Below are 22,667 nucleotides of genomic sequence, written 5' to 3'. Positions count from 1 at the left end.
TCCACCCAGAAAGCAGACCCAAACCCACACTGATCATGAAGCACGACCAAGGACCAGAAGCCAGACCACAGCTGCAAGATTAACCATTTCAAACCCCTCCAATCCATACATGCAGCAGACTGACACCCACTATGAAGATGTAGCACGACCACGAACACGAAGCCAAACAACAGCTATGCAGCTCAACAGCTCAAATCCCCCTGCAGCTCAGACTAATCTGAGCACAACCAAGCCCCCACCCAAAGAGGACACATCCCCATCCAATCAGAGCACCAAAAAAAACCCATCCAATCAGAGCACAGCCAAGCTCCCATCCAATCAGTTCAAACCCCCACTAGCAGTTAAAAAGGAAGAAACAGCTGCAGTCACACATTGCTCCCAGAAGCACGAAGCTGAAGCCTGAAGATGACGAATGAGACTTCGTTGAAACGTCGCCAAGACACTTCCAATTTTACGCGGGAGAAAACCCGAATAACCAAAGATCTACATACAAACACCCACGAAAACCTCAGAAAACAAATATATATATATATATAATAAGTAAAACAACAGCAGCAATAACTATAAAAAGATAGATAATCAATGGTTGATGATAGTGTGGAAAAAGATCTATAGAATACTGGGAGAACAAAGTAGGGTATTGAAAGAGATGACCAGTCTTATAATGACGACTTTGAAATCGGGGAAAAAACTGCATCAAACTCAACGATAACGATGGCTTCCCCACTAAACCAACAGTCGACAGAGGGATTACCAAAGGTGGAAAAAACTAATACGACCCAAAACATGCAAACAATGCAAACCACTTGACATTGATTCAGGAAACAATGGCAAAGATGCAAGAAACATTGTCTTGCAATCACGGAGAAATGAAACTCGATATTCAGAAATTGGATAATAAAATGAATTTAATTCAGAAAACAATTCAAAAAAATGAACAAAAAATAAAAATAGTAGAAGCCAAAACAGAACAAAATTAAAAAAAATAGACATGGTAGATTAGAAAATGATGGCAATAAATAAAGATCTCGAAGAGTCGGTAATCCAATTAGAAATGGACCAGGCATTGTTTTATTTAAGATTCCAAAATGTGGTAGAGACAAAGGATGAAGGACAGAACCTAGGACAGATTATGGCAGGCATTATAGCAGAATCTCTACAATGGGATAAACAAGAAATTATGAATGAATTGGACAAGGTATATCGGATCCAAACAAACTATGCTAGATGCTACAAATTGCCTAGAGAGGTCCATATTAAATTTGTCAGAAAGAAAATCCGGGTTATAGTCTACAATATCACCTGAGAAGAACCACTGATGTACAAAGAGAAGGAATTAATCACTTTGAAGCAAATCCCTAGAAGAATCCCTAGAACAGGATAAAGACTATCGTTTCTTGGCAATACAATTGAATAAACGATATATTTTGTTTAGGTGGATACTTCGGAAGGAATGCTTGTGTCATGGCAAGGCAAGAAGGTTAAAATCGATAGTTTAATGATGGCACAAGACTTTTTTGACCAACTGATGGGAAATGAAGAAGATCAGAGTAGTAAGGAGGAGTTGGAGACTGAATCAAGAGGAGGAATCACTACAACATCAGGAAGTCAAAAGAGAAGTCTGGGAAGAGAGAAGCAAAGAAGAAAAAGGAAGCCAAGAACTAGGAGGAATAAAAACAAGAAACCAAACAGTCACAAGGGCCAACAGATACTAATACTCGGGAGATAGACAATAGAATGGAAGATTTGAAATTAATATCAATAAACGTTAATGGACTAAACGCAGTGGCAAAAAGGAGACAAATATTTACAAAGCTAATTAAACAAAAAACAGACATAGTATGCCTCCAGGAGGTACACATCCGAAAGCAGGATGAAAAATACTTGGAATACAATAAACTAGGGAAACTTTATACAGCATTGGAAGAGAAAAAGAAAAAAGGGGTGGTGATATATATTAAGGAAGGAATAAAGGCCAACCAAATTTACGTGGATCCAAAAGGAAGAACACTAATGTTGGAAATAAAGAAAGGGCATACACTTATTTTGTTGGTAGTTATTTACGCGCCTAACAAAAATCAGGGGGAATACTATAAGAAACTACATGATAATTATGACAGGCTATAGGAATATATGCATTGTGGGCGACTATAATGGGATAGTGGATACCAAAAAAGACTATGCCAGCGATAAAAATAATAAGAAAAAATGCGGATGAATAAGGAATTAGGTTTAGAAATTGAAAAAATTGAGATCTCCCCAAACACGTGGACAGACCACAATCCCCTTGAGATAATATGGAGAGGTCAAAAAACCCAACAACAACAACAACAACCTCAGAAGATGGATGTTAAATCCCTAAATCTTAAAGGAAAAGGCATACAGTATTTTTCGAATATAAGACACACTGGAGTATAAGACGCACCTTAGTTTTTGGGAGGAAAATAAGAAAAAAGTTGATTGGCAGGTGGATCGGTCTCCCGGAATACCCCCAAATCAGCTGTTCTCAGAGGTGGATTTTAGCAACAGGTTCCTTGGTTGTGAGCTCCATGCCTTGCTTTTGGTTTGTTTTTTGTTTTTTCTGCCTCCGAAAGCCTCCGAAACAGCTTCAGAAAAAAAGCCTCTGAAGCTCTGTTTGTGGGCTTCTTTTCTGAAACTTCTTTTCTGATGCTTTTTTCAGCCTCTGAAACCTCCATTTGAGAAGCTGTGTGGGCTACATTCGGAGTATAAGACGTACCCAGATTTTCACCCTCTTTTTTGGGGAAAAAAGATGCGTCTTATACTCCGAAAAATATGATGTATTGAAAGGATAACGAAGGAATTGACATTATTTTTTAAAGAGAATAAAAAACACCATTCTTCCCTAATAAATTTATGGGATACTATGAAAGCTTATATGGGGGAATAACCATAGTTTACAATGCAAAGAAAAATAAGGAAAAATGGAAGCAGCATAATACCATATTGGAAAAAATTGGAAATTTGGAGAAGCGACTCAAAACAAAACCAGGAGATGAATCTGTTAAAGAAAATTTGACCCTCGCGAGAGATAAATTAAATATATTAGAGCAAGAGGAGATTGCAAGAAATTTAAAATATTCTAAACAATTTTGTTTTGAACACACTAACAAAACCGGAAGGTGGCTGGTTTACAAGTTGAAAAAAGAGAAAGAAGGACAGATTATCCAACAATTAGAATATGAGATGGGGATCACACAAAACAATGAAGAAGAGAAAAAGAAAAAAGGGGTGGTGATATATATTAAGGAAGGAATAAAGGCCAACCAAATTTACGTGGATCCAAAAGGAAGAACACTAATGTTGGAAATAAAGAAAGGGCATACACTTATTTTGTTGGTAGTTATTTACGCGCCTAACAAAAATCAGGGGGAATACTATAAGAAACTACATGATAATTATGACAGGCTATAGGAATATATGCATTGTGGGCGACTATAATGGGATAGTGGATACCAAAAAAGACTATGCCAGCGATAAAAATAATAAGAAAAAATGCGGATGAATAAGGAATTAGGTTTAGAAATTGAAAAAATTGAGATCTCCCCAAACACGTGGACAGACCACAATCCCCTTGAGATAATATGGAGAGGTCAAAAAACCCAACAACAACAACAACCCTCAGAAGATGGATGTTAAATCCCTAAATCTTAAAGGAAAAGGCATACAGTATTTTTCGGAATATAAGACACACTGGAGTATAAGACGCACCTTAGTTTTTGGGGAGGAAAATAAGAAAAAAGTTGATTGGCAGGTGGATCGGTCTCCCGGAATACCCCCAAATCAGCTGTTCTCAGAGGTGGATTTTAGCAACAGGTTCCTTGGTTGTGAGCTCCATGCCTTGCTTTTGGTTTGTTTTTTGTTTTTTCTGCCTCCGAAAGCCTCCGAAACAGCTTCAGAAAAAAAGCCTCTGAAGCTCTGTTTGTGGGCTTCTTTTCTGAAACTTCTTTTCTGATGCTTTTTTCAGCCTCTGAAACCTCCATTTGAGAAGCTGTGTGGGCTACATTCGGAGTATAAGACGTACCCAGATTTTCACCCTCTTTTTTGGGGAAAAAAGATGCGTCTTATACTCCGAAAAATATGATGTATTGAAAGGATAACGAAGGAATTGACATTATTTTTTAAAGAGAATAAAAAACACCATTCTTCCCTAATAAATTTATGGGATACTATGAAAGCTTATATGGGGGAATAACCATAGTTTACAATGCAAAGAAAAATAAGGAAAAATGGAAGCAGCATAATACCATATTGGAAAAAATTGGAAATTTGGAGAAGCGACTCAAAACAAAACCAGGAGATGAATCTGTTAAAGAAAATTTGACCCTCGCGAGAGATAAATTAAATATATTAGAGCAAGAGGAGATTGCAAGAAATTTAAAATATTCTAAACAATTTTGTTTTGAACACACTAACAAAACCGGAAGGTGGCTGGTTTACAAGTTGAAAAAAGAGAAAGAAGGACAGATTATCCAACAATTAGAATATGAGATGGGGATCACACAAAACAATGAAGAAGAAAAAAAGAAAATAGTACAAGATTACTATGCGGATCTTTATAAACGAAAAATTATTATTATTATTTTTATATTTTTTTTGAATAATTTTTATTTCCATTTTCCAACATCATATTTATGTACAAACTATTATCCATCATTAATCATTAATTTTTATTTATAACTGATTCAGGCCTGCCCGATTGCCACTTCCTTTCTACACAACCTCCCTCTCTACCCTCTACTACTTTCCCTCTCTACCCTCTACTACTTTCCCATCCTTCATCTCCTTCACTTTACTACTTCCTCTCCTCCTTCTCCACTCCTCCCTTCTTCCACCCTTCTTCCACCCTATCTAACCTTCTTATTCCCCTCCTCCTTCTCTACTCTTTCCTACCTACTTTCTCTCCTTTTCTTCCTGAAATGGCAGTCGAGCATCCCCAATATCATTTTAATTTTTTTTTTAATTTCAGATCTTCAAAATTACTGTACATTAATAATCAATCCATGTATCATTTCCCCTTCCCCTCCTCCCCTTCCCCCAGACTTCCCAGAGCAAATACCGGATATTATAACCAACAATCACAAGCTAAAGTATGCAAAATATACATAACCTCCCACCTTTAAAAATTTAAAACTTTAGATCCCCTCACATTAAGAATAAAAAGATAGGAAAGAATAATAAAAAAAAGAAAAGAAAAGAAGCAATACCAACTTCACATATTACTTCTTCTTACAGTTCATTTTTAAAATTAATCCATCTTCTCAAATTCAATTTTTTTTCCCACTTGTATATTCCTTCAAATTTCATAAGTCCATTTCTCAAATTACAGTCCATCTTCTCGAACTCAAATTTTTATCACTTATATATTTCTTCAGTTGCCATAACATTTAATGTCCGTTCTTCTTACAGTCCATTTTAAAAATTAGTCCATCTTCTAAAGTTCAATTTTTTTTCCACCCACTTATATATTCCTTCAAATTTCATAAGTCCATTTCTTAAATTACAATCCAGCTTCTCAAATTCAAATTTTCATCACTTATATATTTCTTCAATTGTCGTAAGATTTAATATCCAATCTTCCAATACTACTCCATCAATCAAATATCATTTCAAATAAAATCTCTCAAATATAATATTTCCAGCTTAACTTCATAACTTTTACTATCTATAAACGTATCAATTAAAATAAATAATCATTTAAACTACATCCACAATATAACAGTAAGCAGTTAAAATCATTACATCCACATTATCTAAATTCATAAATTTCACTTTCCATCCTTCACAATTGAATAATATCATCCCATAGATTTATACCATACAAATAGCAAATAACAAAAATCCTATAATTTATATCCTAAACAAATCAATTCCAAAAATTAACCATAATCATCATATTCACATCTTAAACATTCCTCCCCTCTCCCATTCTATTTTGCATCATTTCCAAACCAGTTAACTTAGCATCTAACAGCAAAGGATTCCCACTCTTTAAAACATTAATATAAAAATGTCTCGCTTTCATAACTGAATTAAGAAAATACTTTCTACCTCTAAAATTCAGTGACAAACCCATTGGGACTTCCCATCTAAAATATATCTGATATTTCTTAAGCTCATCCACCAAAAAAGCAAATTCTCTTCTGTTTCTTAACATTTTAGGAGGAATTTCCTTCATCATTTTTATATCTTGTCCCAATATCTGAAATTTATTTTTATAAAAGACTTGCAAAATTTCATGCCTAACCTTTTTAGTTGTAAAATAAATAACCACATCCCTAGGTACTCTATTTTGTCTTGCCCACCAAGAATTAACACGATAAATTCTTTCAATATTAATCTCAAAATCTTCTGGCTTCACACCCTTTACCTGTGCAAAGGCTTGCGTAAAATCTCCTTTAAATTTTCCTTCCTATTTTGTTTCAACCCCTCACCCTTATAGCATATTCCATTAATCTATATTGTAATATTACTCTTTCTTCATCTGCCCTATCTACCTTTGCCTTTATATCTTCCATCTTATTATCTAAGTTCCAATTGTTTTGATTTTTTGAATATCTTCTATTTTCCTTTGCAACTCTAAATTAGTTTTATTAAATTCTGCAAGATCGTCCTGCATCTGAATACAAGAACTTAATATTTGCAATTGCATCCTTTACCATTTTCATTTCCTCTTCTGCTCTTCCACCATTTCCTTAAAATCCAACATCTCTTTCTCTATTTCATCAAATTTTGATCTATTTCTAAAAATGACTCTCCAAAACTCCTGTAAAAATTTCTTACTTCCTTTTGATTTCTTCTTTTAATTTTTGAATCTGAGCTGAAGAAATTTCAGCTGAAATTTCAAAGTTTTAATAACTTTTGGCACTATTTGCTTAAAGGCCATTTAAAAAAAAAAGGATAGCTTAATAATAAACCAAAAAAGAGAAAGAAGAAAAATTTTTAAAAGAAAATTTCAAAAAAACCCTATCTTTTAAGTCTATAATCCCAAGGAAGATGAAAAAATATAAATCATAAGATTCTCATTTCTTCCAGTTAGTCAGTATCTTCCTATATATCTTCTTTTTCAACACACTTTTGGCACTATTTGCTTAAAAGCCATTTAAAATATATATAACAAGTCAAGCCCAAAAAGAGAAAAAATATAAATCATAAAATTCTCATATCTTCCGTTTAGTCAGTATGTTTCTATGTATCTTCTTTCTTCTACTTCAACACTAGCTGTTAGTAAGCATTTCTACTTTCGTTTTCAGAGCACACATTCCACAAAACCGCCATTTGCTTTCTTCTCTCCTATCTTCGCAGCCAATAAATCCTCAGGGTTTCACAATCTTCTTACAAGCAGATGTTAGAACTCCAGTTTTTGCTCCGTCCACGTTTAAATCCGTCATTAAATCAATTCTTGTCGTGGCGGTTGGATGCTTCGTTTGTTTGCCATGAAGGCAAGTGCTTCTCCTAGCCCGGAGCTTATCAGATTATAGAAGGAGAACTTCCCACCAGATAAGGCATCTCAACCTCAAATCTAATTGCTCAGCTTTCCTCCTTCGCCCGGAGGAAAGAATACAAGCTGTTGGACTGATTTACGATGTCCTAACAGCTTTTACAGACTAGGGAGTCAGCAGCTAAATCATAGCTGCTTTCTTCACGAAGCAGAGCCAAACCGGAAAATTATTGAAGGATAAAATTGATAATTATTTACTTGAAGAAGGAATTATACCACTTGAGGAGGAAAAAAGGGAATTGTTAAATAAAGGAATAACACCAGAGGGTTATTCCTGAGAGGGTCAATCTTAAGACTTAAGAATAATAAGACACCAGGACAGGATGGTCTCCCAGGGGAAGTCTATAAAAAATTGAGTGAAATTATAGAACCAGTGTTATTGGAACTTTGTAATGAAGCACTATACAAAGCAAAAATACCAGAATCGTGGAGGGCATCATCTTAATCTTGAAAGAAGGTACAGATAAAGAGTCAAATTAGAAATTACAGACCAATATCCCTCTTGAATGCAGATTACAAAATATTCATGAATATAATAGCAAAAAGGCTGAAAAAATATTGAATGAGACTATACACCCGGATCAAAATGGCTTCCTTCCCAATAGACAAATAAGAGATAATATGAGAATAATTGCAGACACCCTGGAATATTACGAAGCTTATCCAGAGAAACAAGTGGTGCTTATTTTTCTGGATGCCCAAAAGGCTTTTGATAATCGAAATTGGCAATTTATGATTAGGCAAATTAGACAAATGAAACTGGGAATTAAATTTGAGAATATGATAGAGGCAATTTATAAGACACAAAGGGCAAGGGTAATAGTGAATGGGGATATTACCAACACATTTCACATAAATAAGGGTGTACAACAAGGGTGTCCATTGTCACCATTGCTCTTTATTTTAAGATTAGAAATATTACTAAATAGGATCAGAGCAAATCGAGAAATAAAGGGAATGAAAATTAAAAAAGAGTACAAGGCATAGCCCTTTGCAGACGATATGGTATTTATCATTGAGGAACCTCTCAAATTTGGCCCTATTCTAATACGAGAAATAGAAAAATATAGGGAAGGTATCAGAATTCAGAATTAATAAAGGGAAAACCAAAATGATAGTTAAAAATTTAACAAGTCAGAAAAAAGAATTAGAAAAAGAAATGGACTTACAAATTGTTAAAAAAATTAAATATCTTGGGATATAATTATACAGTTTTGATCCAACAAATAAAGAAGGATTTGAAAAAGTGGGGAACGTTACAAATATCACTTTTAGGTAGGATAGCGACTATCAAGATGAATATCCTACCTAAATTATATTTATTTTTATAATAAATTATAATTATATTATATTATATTTTATATAATATATTATATTTTAATTATAATTAAATTATATTATAATAATTATATAAATTATATATATTTATTAAGGAACTTAATAAAATTATTATTAAATTTGTCTGGTCCGGAAAATAGGCAAGGATAAAACTACGCTCTCTCCAAGACTGTAGAAATAGGGGTGGTTTTGGTCTACTAGCGTGGGAACTATACCACAAAGCAGCTACATTAGTTTGGATAAGGGATTGGGTTAATTTAAGGAACAGAAGAATTTTAACTCTGGAAGGACATGATGTACACAAGGGGTGGCATGCTTTTATGTGGGACAAAGGGAATAGGATACACTCATATTTCTACAGACACAAAATAAGAGATGCACTGCTATGAATTTGGGAAGATACAAAGAAGAAACATTATATGAAAATTCCCGGTTGGCTATCTACTATGGAAGCTATGATCCATCCCAACACATTAGGCATCAGATAAATGCCTAGATACTCAGAAAACTTAGATAAACAGGGAAAACTTAAAAATAATCAGGTATTAAAAGAACAGGGAATATCCATTGATTGATGGCCATACTTACAACTGCAATCCAGATACAAGAAAGATGTGGAAGAATATGGAATTGACGGAACCAAAACAACTAGATAAATTGCTGATTGGCCCCGAAAGAAAATTAATATCCAAATTACACAATTATTTATTAGAATTCAATAGAGCAGAGGAGGTGGTGAAAGAACTGATGATTGCATGGGTTAAAAATATAGGGCATAATATAAACCTAGATGATTGGGAAATAATCTGGAACAAAAACTACACATTAACAAAATCAGTTGCCTATAAGGATAACCAGTATAAAATGCTCTTATCATTGGCACTTAGCCCCAGCAAGGCTGATAAATATACCCAAACCTAACCCCCAAGCGCTGGAAATCTAACCAGCAACAAGGTACCTTCTTTCATGCCTGGTGGTTATGCCCCAAAGCGAAAAAGTATTGGACCAAAATATGAGGTTGGCTACAAGATTTAATAAATTGCCAAACTGAGTTAAATCCGGAAACATTTCTCCTGGGAATATTAAAAACTAAAATTGATAAAAAAAGATATCTGATCCTACATATACTAACAGCAGCAAGAATTGCATTCGTGCAATATTGGAAGGAACATAACTTACCACCAGAGGGATTGATTATCCAGAAAATATTTGAATGTGCTGAAATGAATAAACTAATTTTAGAATTAAAAGAAAAAGATGATTTGGAATATTATGCGGTTTGGGAAAAATGGTATAGGTTGATAGACAACAGAAACAAAAATAGGTAATTTTCATAAGGAACTTGAGGATGTATATATATATATATATGTATATAATGTAGATTTTACTTGAACTGTTAATCCAAAGTATATAAAAATGACACTGTCTGTTTGACTATGTATTAGAGTTATGGAAAAGAAAAACTATAATAAAAATTATTTATATATATAAAAAAAGAAATGTCTGCAAGAAAACAGAGGCTCAGAGAGCACCAAAGACCCTGAGCTATAAATATTCTCCTGTATTGATACTCTGTTATTATTTATCACTTGAACTGATAAGGTTCTTCACAAAAATACTGATCCAATTTCACCTCTATAATAAATTTCATTTTTTATTTTTAATGGATTTTTCTTATCAAGAATTCATCTTAGAAATGTCAAAGAATTCTCAGAAAAGCTGAACAGCAGATATCCAGCTTATTACCAATGAATAAAACAAAGCACTGAGGAGCATTGTAAGCCAAATTTTCCTTTACTGACAAGTTTTCTACAAATTTATATACTGTTTATGTATTATCGTCGCAATCTCAGGAAGAAGGCATGTTTGCATTCCTTACTATCTAAAGGATAATATTTGTCATAAAAATCTAAAATATATTCCTCAGTTTTAAATCCAAACTTCTGATATAACAGCATTGCAGAATTACTAGCAGAGACATGGAGAGTTGCATCTTTTCCCATGCAAGTCTGTAAAAAAGAAAAGAAAAAAAGAATTGTATCAAGAAGATTACATGATTCCTCTTCTTAATAAGGTAAATAATTTAAGACAGTAGAAATAACAGATCCTACATTAGCTTCCATTTAACACTGTTCATGTTGTTCCCTTCTAAGGAGTGAAACATTGGCACTGAAACTGAGTTCTTAGTACAACATTGATAAGTAAGAAGGACAAAGAGAACTTCAGACAACTGGTAGTCATTTAAGGAAACCTCAAGAATGGCACATTTGGAGAAGTGAACCATTTTTTTAAAAAAAACTGACATATTACTTAAAATGTTTTAGAGAGGATGCTGCGGTCATGACATGTGTTTATGTTGGTTGTATCAGATGTTTTTGATATATGGTAGTTATCATTTTCATGCCTTGTATTGGTTGTGCTATAGTGGGTTGAGTGGTCCCATACTTTTCGATAAAGTTGTGTGAGTATCTATTTTATTGGAAGATGTTACATAAGTGGCCTGTTTTCTTTTTCTGGTTTCTGCAATGTGTTTGTGCTTGTCTTACACAGCTCTTCTTGTGGGAGGTTGGGTTGTTAGTTTGATAGTGAAGCATTTGGTTAGTGTGGCTGGTTTTTCAAAAGACTTGTGTTTCTAGTTTGCACCATTTCCTCTGCAGTTGAGGATATCCAGGAATGGTAATACCTGCTTTTCTTCTTACCTTGTGAAATATATTCCTCTGAAGATGTTTATTTTTCATGTGCCTTCTCTAATTTTGTATTATGATTAAGATATCTACATATTGGATCCATACTTTTGGTTGCAATGTGTGGGTCTGCTATTACTTTTAGAATTGCATTACAGTCCTGAAACCTTTTTTTTTTTTACAATAATTTACATTTTGAGAAGAACAATAAAGAAAAAAGTAAAGAAAGAAAAGAAAAGAAAAGGGGGGTGGAATAAAAGGAATAAAATGCATCTCTCCGTTTAAGAAAGGGATTTTCTATCATCATGACATGTATAAGAGGCCATCACTCTGCTAAACAAATAATTCCCTCAACACTGTCAGACTATTTACTGAATCTGCACTACTATTGATCGTTTCATAGTTCCCATCACCAATCTCTTTCCACTTATGACTGTATGACTATAACTTGTTGCTGGCAATCCTTGTGATTTATATTGATATATTGATCATCAATTGTGTTGTAAATGTTGTACCTTGATGAACGTATCTTTTCTTTTATGTACACTGAGAGCATATGCACCAAGACAAATTCCTTGTATGTCCAATCACACTTGGCCAATAAAATTCTATTCTATTCTATTCTATTCTATAAACAATTTCATAATCTCTTTACCTCTTTTATTAACTAGTATGAAACTCTTCATCCCATAACCCTTAGTAATAAACAGCTCAATTAAGTAAATCTTCTCCTTATCTAATTGTCATCAATTAAACAACTGTAAAAAGTCGATTTTCCATGACTTGACTATTAGCTACAGTATAGATGAAATCCCCATTTTAAAGGCAGAAAAATGTTCAAATCATCTAATACAAACAAAACAAACCTAAAATTTAAGATAATAAAAAGACCTTATCCCCCTGCCTTATATTGGAACATGGGGGGGGGGGGAATTAAGAGAACCCCCCCCCCAAATACACCGTAGTAGTTTTTTCAGGGGTCAAAAGAAAATAAGGCCAGGTCTTATTTTTGGAGAAACACAGGTACATAACATACATACACACCTAAAATATAATCTAACAGCTAGTTTTTCCACTGAAATAAAATTACACAATTAGATCCTAAGCATTTAAATACTAAACAATTTAGGTTATGGTTTGTCACAGTCAGCCAGATGTTCAAACTGGATTTGGAATTTTTATCCACTTACTGAGTCCTTCACAAGGACCTGAGATAGACAGATGTAGATGTTTAATTTTGTTAAAGTTATCATTGCAGGATATAACCTGTTCTAAGTAAAGCCACCTTTTGTAATTGAATGATGGGGGTATTATTAAAATTATTATGGTTCACTATATAAACTGCCAGATGTTTAGACTTCAGAAAAGGCATCTGCAGCCAAGAAAAGAGCTCCAGATTGACACATGCAGCGCCCCCTGGCCTCCATTTTGCTATCAGAGGCCTTCAGGAAAGGCCTCAGCAGCCGAGAAACTAGTTCTGACAGTGCCTCTGACAGCGAAACGGAGGTCGGGGGGCACTGTGTGCGTCAATCCGGAGCTCATTTCTGGGCTGCAGAGGCCTTTCCTGAAGGCCTCTGACAGCAAAATGGAGGCCAGGGGGCGCTGCGTGCGTCAATCCAGAGCTCATTTCTCAGACGCAGAGATCTTTTCTGAGGGCCTCTGATAGAGAAACAGAGGCCAGGAGGTGCTGTGTGCGTCAATCCGGAGCTCATTTCTTAGCTGAAGTGAAACGGAGGCCAGCGGCAACACATGCAAGTGGCAGCAAACAGCCACAGAAGTGGGCTGGCAAGGCGACGCAGGTGTCAGAGGCCTGGCTGTAACTGTCCGAAGGTAAGTGGGTGCGGGGCACATGGGGCAGCTCCAACCCCCCTATCCCCACCCTAGCTTGATTTTTACCCATGCGCCTCGCCCCATCTCGTGCAACCAGGTGCAACAGAGTGGGTGGGGTCTTAATTAGGATTTATTTTGGGGGTAGGGATTATACTGGACACATGTAGAAATCAAGCTAGGGCTTACTTTTGAGATAGGTCTTATTTCAGGGAAACACGGTAGTTTGGGTAATTAAAAATCTGCAAGAAAAAAATCAAGCTGAGAGCACCAAAGTCCCCTCATTTCAACCCTGAGCTGCAAATATTCTCCTCTAATCAGTATTTTTTTCAGGTGCTACCTCTAGGCCGAAAAGCAAAATAAAAAATTAGGTAAATAGCCTCCTTAATTTTAAAAAGCTGAACAATAAATAAGTCACACAAGTGTAGATTTATTTACTTGAATAAATTAATATTTGAATTTGCAATTAAATTAATCAAGTTATATTTCTCAGGATAATAGAATCATTTCAAAGTACCTGAATAAGATGATATATCATAAAAGTTGCAATCCCTGATCGTCTCCACTCAGGATGAACGAAAAGGAAAGAGATATATGCTTCATTATATTTGACATCTGGCACCATGAAACCAAAAGCAACTATAACTTTTTTGTAAAGAACGACAACACTGAAATCTGGATACTGCAGGCATTCTGACAGATCAATCCCTATAAATAATGAAAAAAGGAAACTGCAAACAATGACATATTCATATTCATGATGGAAATAATTACATGTTAATGAGTCATATAAAAATAATTATATAAAAATATATTTCCCAGGTGGTAAATATATTGCAACAAAGATATTTTAAATATCAAAATCTAACATAAATGTGGATGACAGTCCATTTCATTAGAAGCAGAGTATCAGTAGACCTCGCTTATCAAAGGCCAAGTGCTATGAGTGTTTGAAGTTACAATGGTGCTGAAAAAAACAACTTCAAAAGTAAGGTGTGTACTTATAACCTTTGCAGTATCTCTCTCAGTCGCAAATTCATCATTATAGTCAGTTACTACACTTTATCCTATGCCTGAACAGGATGTTTTTTCCCCCCCATTCTTGCAGAGTGGAGAGATTACCTAAACAAACAATCTTTCCTGTGTCTGACCCTTTTTTCTTCCTCCACTCACAGAACACAATGGAGAGGAAGAGGCTGGCAGCCATGAGCATATTAGGCACTAGCACATTCTTTCAACATGTATCCCCCATTGTGGGCTGCTTACTCTCTTTCTCTTAATCTAAAACAAATGCAAATGCCTTCTTATTAATTGCCTTCTTGCTAATTATCTCAGGGCCACAATCAACATTCCAAAGGGCAGGGGAGTAGGGAGAAAGGAAAGCTGAAAGAAAATTGTAAACCCAGTTGTGGTTATGTGGTTTTCCAGTCCCAACTATGATTGCTAAACAAGGACTACCTGCATCTAATCATATAGACTGTGATCAATATAACCTATTAAGCGTGCTAATCTTCAAGAAGCAACAAGATAGTTTTTATTTTAAAAATAGTCTGAGTTACTGGGAGTTAATAAAAAAAGCATTACCCATATGCAATTACGAATATCTTCTATTAAATAAAATAGTCTTCAATAAAAGTACAAAATGCTGCTTTAGTTTTGCCACAAGTTCATGATTTTTTTTGTACATTATCATACTCCATCAACTTTCTTTAATGGCATTCAAGTATCATACTGACTTCTTTTAAATGGCTTTTATTTCTGGCCTACATATGAAGGATGGACCACAGGAATATTCTCCTGTGGGGAAACAGGAAGCGTCGCAGTGATACTGGTTGGGAAATAGCAAAGCTCTGATGAGCTTTGTGAAAACCAAACCAGACAAACTGCTGTTGGGGGGGGGGTCTTTGGACCGGAACCATCTTGGAGGGATGGGGGAGAAAAATATGTTCCTTGGAAGACCAAGAGGCACAGGCAAGTTCCTTGATAGGTCAGAGGCAGCTCTTTGACCCAGCAGCGTGGGCGGCGGCCCTTGAAATAGCTGCTACAAGCTGGGGCAACCAGGCTAAGATTTGAGCAGGAGTGGTGATTGAATGGAGTATTGTTACCAGGTGAGTGATTGGCAAGAAGGAAACATTTTCAAAGCTTAAAAGAAGTCCCAATCCAAAATTAGCAGCTAATTGGTAGACAGGAATTCAAAGTGAAGGAAAATAAAAAATAAAGAGGAACTTCAAGATTAAAACCCCAAAAGGAAAACTTTCCATCTGGATTTAAAATTGGAAGAAACTAAAAATAATAGAAGAAAAAGAAAAGTGAGGAAAAAGCATTCTTTAACAAGAAAAGAATTTAATTGAAGAAGAAGTAATTATCTTTGTGGATTAACAACTGACATTTTGTTGCTGGGGGATTTGCGAATTCGAGAGAGACATCTGCTGGTGGAAAGAAAGCATTACATTACTCAGACCACCGTGGGAAACTATTGGAATGGAAAGAATAAAGATTCCAACAGGAACAGTTTAAATGAACATCTGAATTGGACATTATTTGGAAAGAAAAAAGAAAAAAGAGAGATTATATGGACTTGAATTTGAATTATACATAAGCTAAAATAATAAATTCAAAAATCCTTTCTCTTTAAATTGATAACATGGGAGCATGAGTATGAGGAACTAAGGGACATGTTTCAAAAAATGTGAGAAGCGTTTAAGGGAAATAAAGAAGCAGAGGACTGGTTAGAATGCAAAAAAAAAAAGGAAAAAGGAAATATGAGTGAGAAGCAAGAGTAGCAAGAATACAATGTTGAAAAGGAAATGATTGAAAATAAAAATATAGATGATTACACTGGGATTGACAGTGACAGAATAAAAATGGATAGGGGGAAGTATCTCTCAAAAAAGAAGAGAAGAGAAGAAAATGGGAAAAGATTGAGGGGGAAAATTAAAAGAGAAAAAATTAGAGAAAGGAGGTGAAAAGGAAGATACAAGAAAGAGAAAAAGAAGATAAGAGAATGGGAGAAAGGGAGGAAAACATTAAGAAATGGAATTTTGGAGAGACCGAAAGAAAATGGTTAAAAGGGGAAGAAAAATGGATAGGAGAAAGGAAATTAAAAGATTAATAGGTTGATTTAAAGGAAGGATATTAGTAGTAGAAACTGTATGTAAGAAGTAAATTAGAAGAAATATACAGATTATTGTAAAAGGGAAGTAAGCAAGGATGACATGAAGTGTATGTAAGAAGCAAAAAAGAAGAAATATACTGTTTAATGTAAATTGGAGAGGTAGATGAAATGTGAAAGATAAAATAGGTTGTATGTTTTGTTGCCTGAGAATGTATGGATTGGAGAGAACAATAGTGGATGGTAAAGAAATATGTTTTAAATATTCAAAAGAACAAAGAAATTACTTGAAGACAGAATGATTTATAGGTGAAAATAATTGAAAGTGAGATATAAAATTGAACAAAATTGAAATGTTAGTAAATGATGTATGCTAAGGAAAGAGAAAAACAATTATTGACCTGGGAATAAGAATTTAAAGAAAATAAGAGGTGGAAGGTTGAACTAACTAAAAGGTTGTAAGGTAAAAGTGGAATAAGTTGAAATACATTGTTAATAATTAATATGAGGGAATTCTGAGAAATACATTCAATAAATGGAGGAAAAACCGGGGTTGTCTGGACACCATAGTGAAAAATATTGAATTGAAAATGAATACAACAATAGAGAGGGACAAGAAGGAGTAGAGAGATGGAAGAAAGGGAGAAGGAGAGAGAGAAAGAGAAGAAAGGCAAGAGGGGAGGAAGAAAGGGAGGGGAAATAAGAGTAGGAGAGAAGATTAGATAGGGAGGAAGAAAGGAGGAGGGGGAGAAAGGAAGGGGAAGTAGAGAAGGAGTAGGAGAGGAGGGAAGAAAGTAGGAAGGATAAAAGAAGGGAGGGAAAGGGACTTCCTGTGGCTCCGCTGGTTGTTGAGGACGGTCTTTTTAGACCGCCAGCCCTGGATCGCGTAGAGCCGCTAAGACAGCGAAAATCAGCTGTCTAGGGCTTGGAAAACCTTTCCCTCGGGTGAAGAGGGAAAGGTGAGCGATCGGGTGGAGGTAGAGCTCCCCCCAAAGCTCCAGGAATGATCCTGGAGGCTTGAAGGGAAGAGCTCCCTTAGTAGCCCGAAGAGCTCCGGATCCAGGACGCCTCTGTCTTTGGCAGAGCAAAATGTACGTGTCCACATCTGTGATCGATAATGAGTTTAAATGGATTTTTGACTTAACCAGACAGAGCAATGCTAGGAGGCAATGTAGATGTAAGTACCAGACATCAACCCCCTGTGTGGATTTTGTTTGAGAAGAAAGGAAATGGCGTCTGAGTATAAAGGGTGTGAAAGTGAAAGACAAAGAAGTGCTTATTAAATTGTTACCGTTTGTAACTTTGCTTAAACTTGCAAGATTATATGTTTATATGAAGAAACTATAAAGTGAAAGCTGGAAGGATTATACAACTGACCTAACTTATCTTAAATATTGTGTTTATGGAAAGACTTTGACTTTGTTTCAAATTATAAAATTAAAGTAAGATGGCTTCTGTACAAATACAGCCTGCTGTTTTCAAGGAAATTGGAGCGCTGTTAGTTCAACTATATAAACTACAAGAGGAGCTGAAGGAATTTCTGAAGGCTCAAATTTCTGTTCGGGATAAAAAAATTAAGGAAATTGAGGAGAAAATATTGAAAAGTAAAGACTTTGTTGCAGCTGAGGATGAAGAGATAGAGAAGAAATGCTGGCAGCATTTAAGACTTTGATTGAATACACAAAACAATTGGGTGAAAAAGTGGAAGAGATGGATCAAGTTAATTCGAATTTAAAAAGCAAAATAGAGGAGTTTCAGACCAAGGTGGAGAATATAAAGCAGTTGGATGATAAGAGTTGAAGAAATTAATCAAGTTAATTTGGACTTAAGAAACAAAATAGAGTTTCTCCAGATTAAGGCGGAGAGAGCAGAAGAAGAGCGGGTTCTATTGCAATACAGAGTTATGGAATTTACATTGAGAGTAAGAGGTTTGAAAGAAAATAAACGAGAGGACTTGAAAAAGATTTTTGCAGAGGCTTTTGCACAGCTGATCGGACAGAAACCAGTGGACTTTTGAAATCCAAATTCAAAAAAATTACCATGTTAATTCATGGGTTGCAAAGCGGAGACATTTGCCAAGAGATGTAGTAATTTATTTTACATCTAGGAAGATTAGGAATGAGATTTCACAAGCTTCTTATAAAAATAAAATTCAAATATTGGGACAAGAGGTATTGGTACTGAAAGAAATTCCACCTAAAATGTTAAGAAATAGAAAAGACTATGCTTTTTTGGTGGATCAGCTTAGAAATCTCTAGATATAGTATAGGTGGAATGTACCAGCTGGATTAACAGTAAACTATAAGGGAGGGAGATATTGTCTTAATACAGTTTTTAAAGCAAGGGATTTTTACACTAAAGTATTGAAGGTTGGAAGTCTGCCATTGTTAGAAGTTAATATGAAAGGAGAGGTGGGAATGCTTAAAAAAGGGGGAGAAGGAAGCAAAACAAATACAACCTAAAATTGGAGTTGTAAATCTGGGAGAAGAAACACAGAAAGCCGTAGGGAAGGATCAAAGTATGATTGTAATTACTAAATGTAAAGAGCAAGGAGTAAAGAAGTAATATTTTCAAATGAAAAGACTTTCATGGGATAGAAAAAGTAAGAAGTTATGGATTGCATGATAAATGGGGTGTAAATTGTTTAGAAAGTTATGGTATGGGGAATATGGGGAAAAATATGAGGTAAATGTTAAATTCATATAAGGAAAGATGATATTTATTATTAAGTATGATGGAGATAATATGATTTATTTATTTATTTATTTATTTATTTATTCAATTTGTATACCGCCCTTCTCCAGAGGACTCAGGGCGGTTCACAGCCAGTAAAAATACATGTAATACAAGTTAAGAACAATATAAAAAACTGATTCGATTTATGGCCTAAAAAAACTAAAATAAAAATAAAACCCCATTTAAAAGATTACATTTAAGCTAGCCCTGCGCGATGGAACAGAAGAGTCTTCAGCTCGCGGCGAAAGGTCCGGAGGTCGGGGAGTTGACGCAGCCCCAGAGGCAGCTCATTCCAGAGGGCAGGAGCCCCCACAGAAAAGGCCCTCCCCCTGGCGGCCGCCAGCCGACATTGTTTGGCCGACAGCACCCTGAAGAAGCCCTCCCTGTGGGAGCGCACAGATCGATGGGAGGCTACTGGTGGCAGTAGGCGATCCCGTAAGTAACCCGGTCCTATGCCATGGAGTGCTTTAAAGGTGGTAACCAGCACCTGGGAATTCCACCCGAAAGACCACCGGAAGCCAGTGCAGACCACACAGGAGAGGTGTCACATGGGAGCCATGAGGTGCTCCCTCTATCACCCGCGCAGCCGCATTCTGGACCAGTTGGAGCTTCCGGGTGCCCTTCAAGGGGAGCCCCATGTAGAGAGCATTGCAGTAGTCCAGACAGGACGTGACGAGGGCATGAGTGACAGTGCAGAGGGAAGCCCGGTCTAGAAAGGGACACAACTGGCGTATCAGGTGGACCTGATAAAAAGCTCCCCTAGCGACCGTGGTCGATGGTATCAAAAGCCGCTGAGAGATCCAATAGGACTAGGACAGAGGAGCAGCCTCTGTCCTGAGCCCTCCAGAGATCATCTACCAACGTGACCAAGGCCGTCTCCATGCTGTAACCAGGCCGGAAGCTGGACTGGAACGGGTCCAGATAGACAGTTTCATCCAGGTACTGGGAACTGTCGCGCCACCACACTCTCAACAACCTTCGCCACAAAGCGAAGGTTGGAGACTGGACAATAATTTGCTAAAACAGCTGGATCCAGGGAGGGCTTCTTGAGGAGGGGCCTCACCACTGCTTCTTTCAAAGCGGTAGGGAAGACACCCTCCGTCAGAGAAGCGTTGACAATTCCCTGAAGCCAGCCTTGTGTAACCTCCCGGGTGGCCAGTACCAGCCAGGAGGGACATGGGTCCGATAAACATGTGGTCGCATTCAGCCTCCCCAGTATCCTGTCCATGTCCTCAGGAGCCACAGTATCGAACTCCTCCCAGATAGCAACCTCAAGACCTGCCTCCTCCATCCCGCCCAACCCTACCCAATCTGAGTCCAGACCTTCCCGAATCTGAGTGATTTTATCGTGCAGATATTGTCCAAACTCCTAAGCACGCCCATGTAAGGGGTCCTCCAATGCTCTCTGATGAAGAAGAGAGTGAGTCACCCCCATCAGGGCGGCTGGGCGGTTATCTGCGGATGCAATGAGAGTGGAAAAATACAGGACTTCTGGGTGGCTTCGCTTTGTTAATGGTGGTCTATTTCAGACTGCCAGTTCTGTGTGATTCTGTAGAGCTGCTCAGACAGCGTTAATCTGCTGTCAAGCAGCTTGAAAATCTCTTCCCTCGGGCAAAGAGGGAAAGGTGAGCATTCGGGCTGAAGTAGAGCCCCCAGGGAAAGCCCCAGGAAGATTTCTGGTGGCTTGATGGGAACGCTCCTTCTATAGCCTGAAAAAAGCTCCGGAATCCGGAACGCTTCTGCCAAATGGCAGAACAAAATGCAGCGTCCATCTCCGCGACTGAAATGGATTACTGAAGTACTGCTAACGTGGACAGAGCTGAAAACAGGAGAGTTGGCATTTGATTGTAAGAAGATTTTAACTTCCTGACAGAGAATGTATTCGTAGTCAAGACTGGAGATGATGAAAGGAAATGGCGTTTTGTGTATTGAAAGGAAATGGCGTTTTGTGTATTGGAAGTGAAAGCTAAGCTAAGCTAAGTGAAAGTTAAGGAAATGCTTATTACAATTGCTGGCGTGGAACCTTTAAAAAGAATATAACAAGATATTTTTTTAAAATGGAATTTTTTTTATCTCTTTTTTTAATCTTTTTTTTACAGTGTTTAAGAAGAAAAGCTTACTGAATTTTTCTTTTTTCTTTTTCTTTCTTTTTTCTTCTTCTTCTTGGTATTACTTAGTTTAAAAATGGCTTTCAAGCAAAGAGATTTAACCACTTCTAAAATATTGGAAATTTCTTCAGTTCAGATACGGAAATTAAAAGAAGATATTAAAGAAGGTCTAAGGAATTTTTTACAGGAGCTTATGGAGGCTCATCTTTCAGAAATAGATCAAAAATTTAATGAAATGGAGAAAGAAATACCGGATATTAAAGATATGGTGGAAGAGCAGAGGAGGGAGATGAAAAAATTAAAGGAATCAATTACCCCATTATTGCTATCTAGTATTCAGACAGAAGAAAGATTGGAAGAACTTAACCAAATTAATTTAGATTTGCAAAGGAAAATAGATGAAGTTCAAATTAATTTGAATTTAGAAAATAAAATAGATGATATTCAGGTTAAGGTAGATAGGGCAGATGAAGAAAGGGTTATATTACAATATAAATTAATGGAATATGCTATAAGGGTGAGGGGATTAAGAGAATGTAGAGAAGAAAATTTGAAAGAGATTTTTACTCAGGCCTTTACTCAGATAGATGGAGTGGAACCAGAAGATTTTGAAGTTAATATTGAAAAAGTTTATCGTGTTAATTCTTGGCTGGCAAGGCAGAAGTGTTTACCAAGAGAAGTGGTTATTTATTTTACAAATAAGAAGATTAGATATGGAATTTTGCAAGCATTTTATAAAAATAAATTTCAAATATTAGGACAAGATATAATAATGATGAAGGAAATTCCTCCTTAAATGTTAAGAAAGAGAAAAGAATTTGCTTTTTTAGTGGATGAGCTTAAGAAACATCAGATATATTTTAGATGGGAGGTTCCAGCTGGCTTAACAGTGAATTATAAAGGAAGAAAATATTTTCTCAATACAGTTTTTAAAGCACGAGATTTCTACACTACTGTATTAAAGATTGGGAACCCTTTATCGATAGATGTTAAGTTGAATGGTGAATAGATGGTGGAAAATGTGTAAGACAGAAGATAAGGGGAGGGAGAATGTTTAATTCTATTATATATGATTATGGTTAATTTTTGTAAATGATTTATTTTGGATATAAATGTGTAATTTTAGGGGTACTATTTGATATATTTGAGGTATAAAGGAATAGGAAGATGGAATATTGTTTAACTTTGGAGGATAGATAGTAAAATTTAGGAATTTGGATTAAATATTATATTTAAGAGATGGATGAATGTTCTTATATGGTTAACTAGAATTTAATTGTTATAACAGATATATTTTGGATAAGTTATAGGTGTAACTTTAATAATGTTATTTGATATAAGCA

The 22,667-nt window shown here is 36.0% G+C and overlaps 1 protein-coding gene across 6 annotated transcripts in view; it reads right to left on the bottom strand.

Annotated features, from left to right (window-relative positions):
* Window positions 1–22,667, bottom strand: part of KAT14 (lysine acetyltransferase 14) — a 170,774-nt gene that overhangs the window by 58,492 nt on the left and 89,615 nt on the right. For 3 of the 6 annotated variants that reach the window (XM_058174605.1, XM_058174604.1, XM_058174609.1), the window contains 2 exons: window positions 13,886–14,076; window positions 10,628–10,866 (listed from right to left, as the gene is read on the bottom strand). The exons of 2 other annotated variants lie outside the window; for them this stretch is intronic. In XM_058174605.1, coding sequence (XP_058030588.1) covers window positions 10,693–10,866; window positions 13,886–14,076 — 365 coding nt within the window. In that variant the 3' untranslated portion in view covers window positions 10,628–10,692. Of the gene's footprint in view, window positions 1–10,627; window positions 10,867–13,885; window positions 14,077–22,667 lie in introns of those variants that run through there. One more of the 6 variants, XM_058174606.1, reaches the window with a different exon arrangement.

This window comes from Ahaetulla prasina, chromosome 3 (assembly GCF_028640845.1).
Source record: "Ahaetulla prasina isolate Xishuangbanna chromosome 3, ASM2864084v1, whole genome shotgun sequence".
NCBI classification, from domain to species: Eukaryota; Metazoa; Chordata; class Lepidosauria; order Squamata; family Colubridae; genus Ahaetulla; species Ahaetulla prasina.
This window is presented reverse-complemented; position numbering and strand designations above follow the sequence as displayed.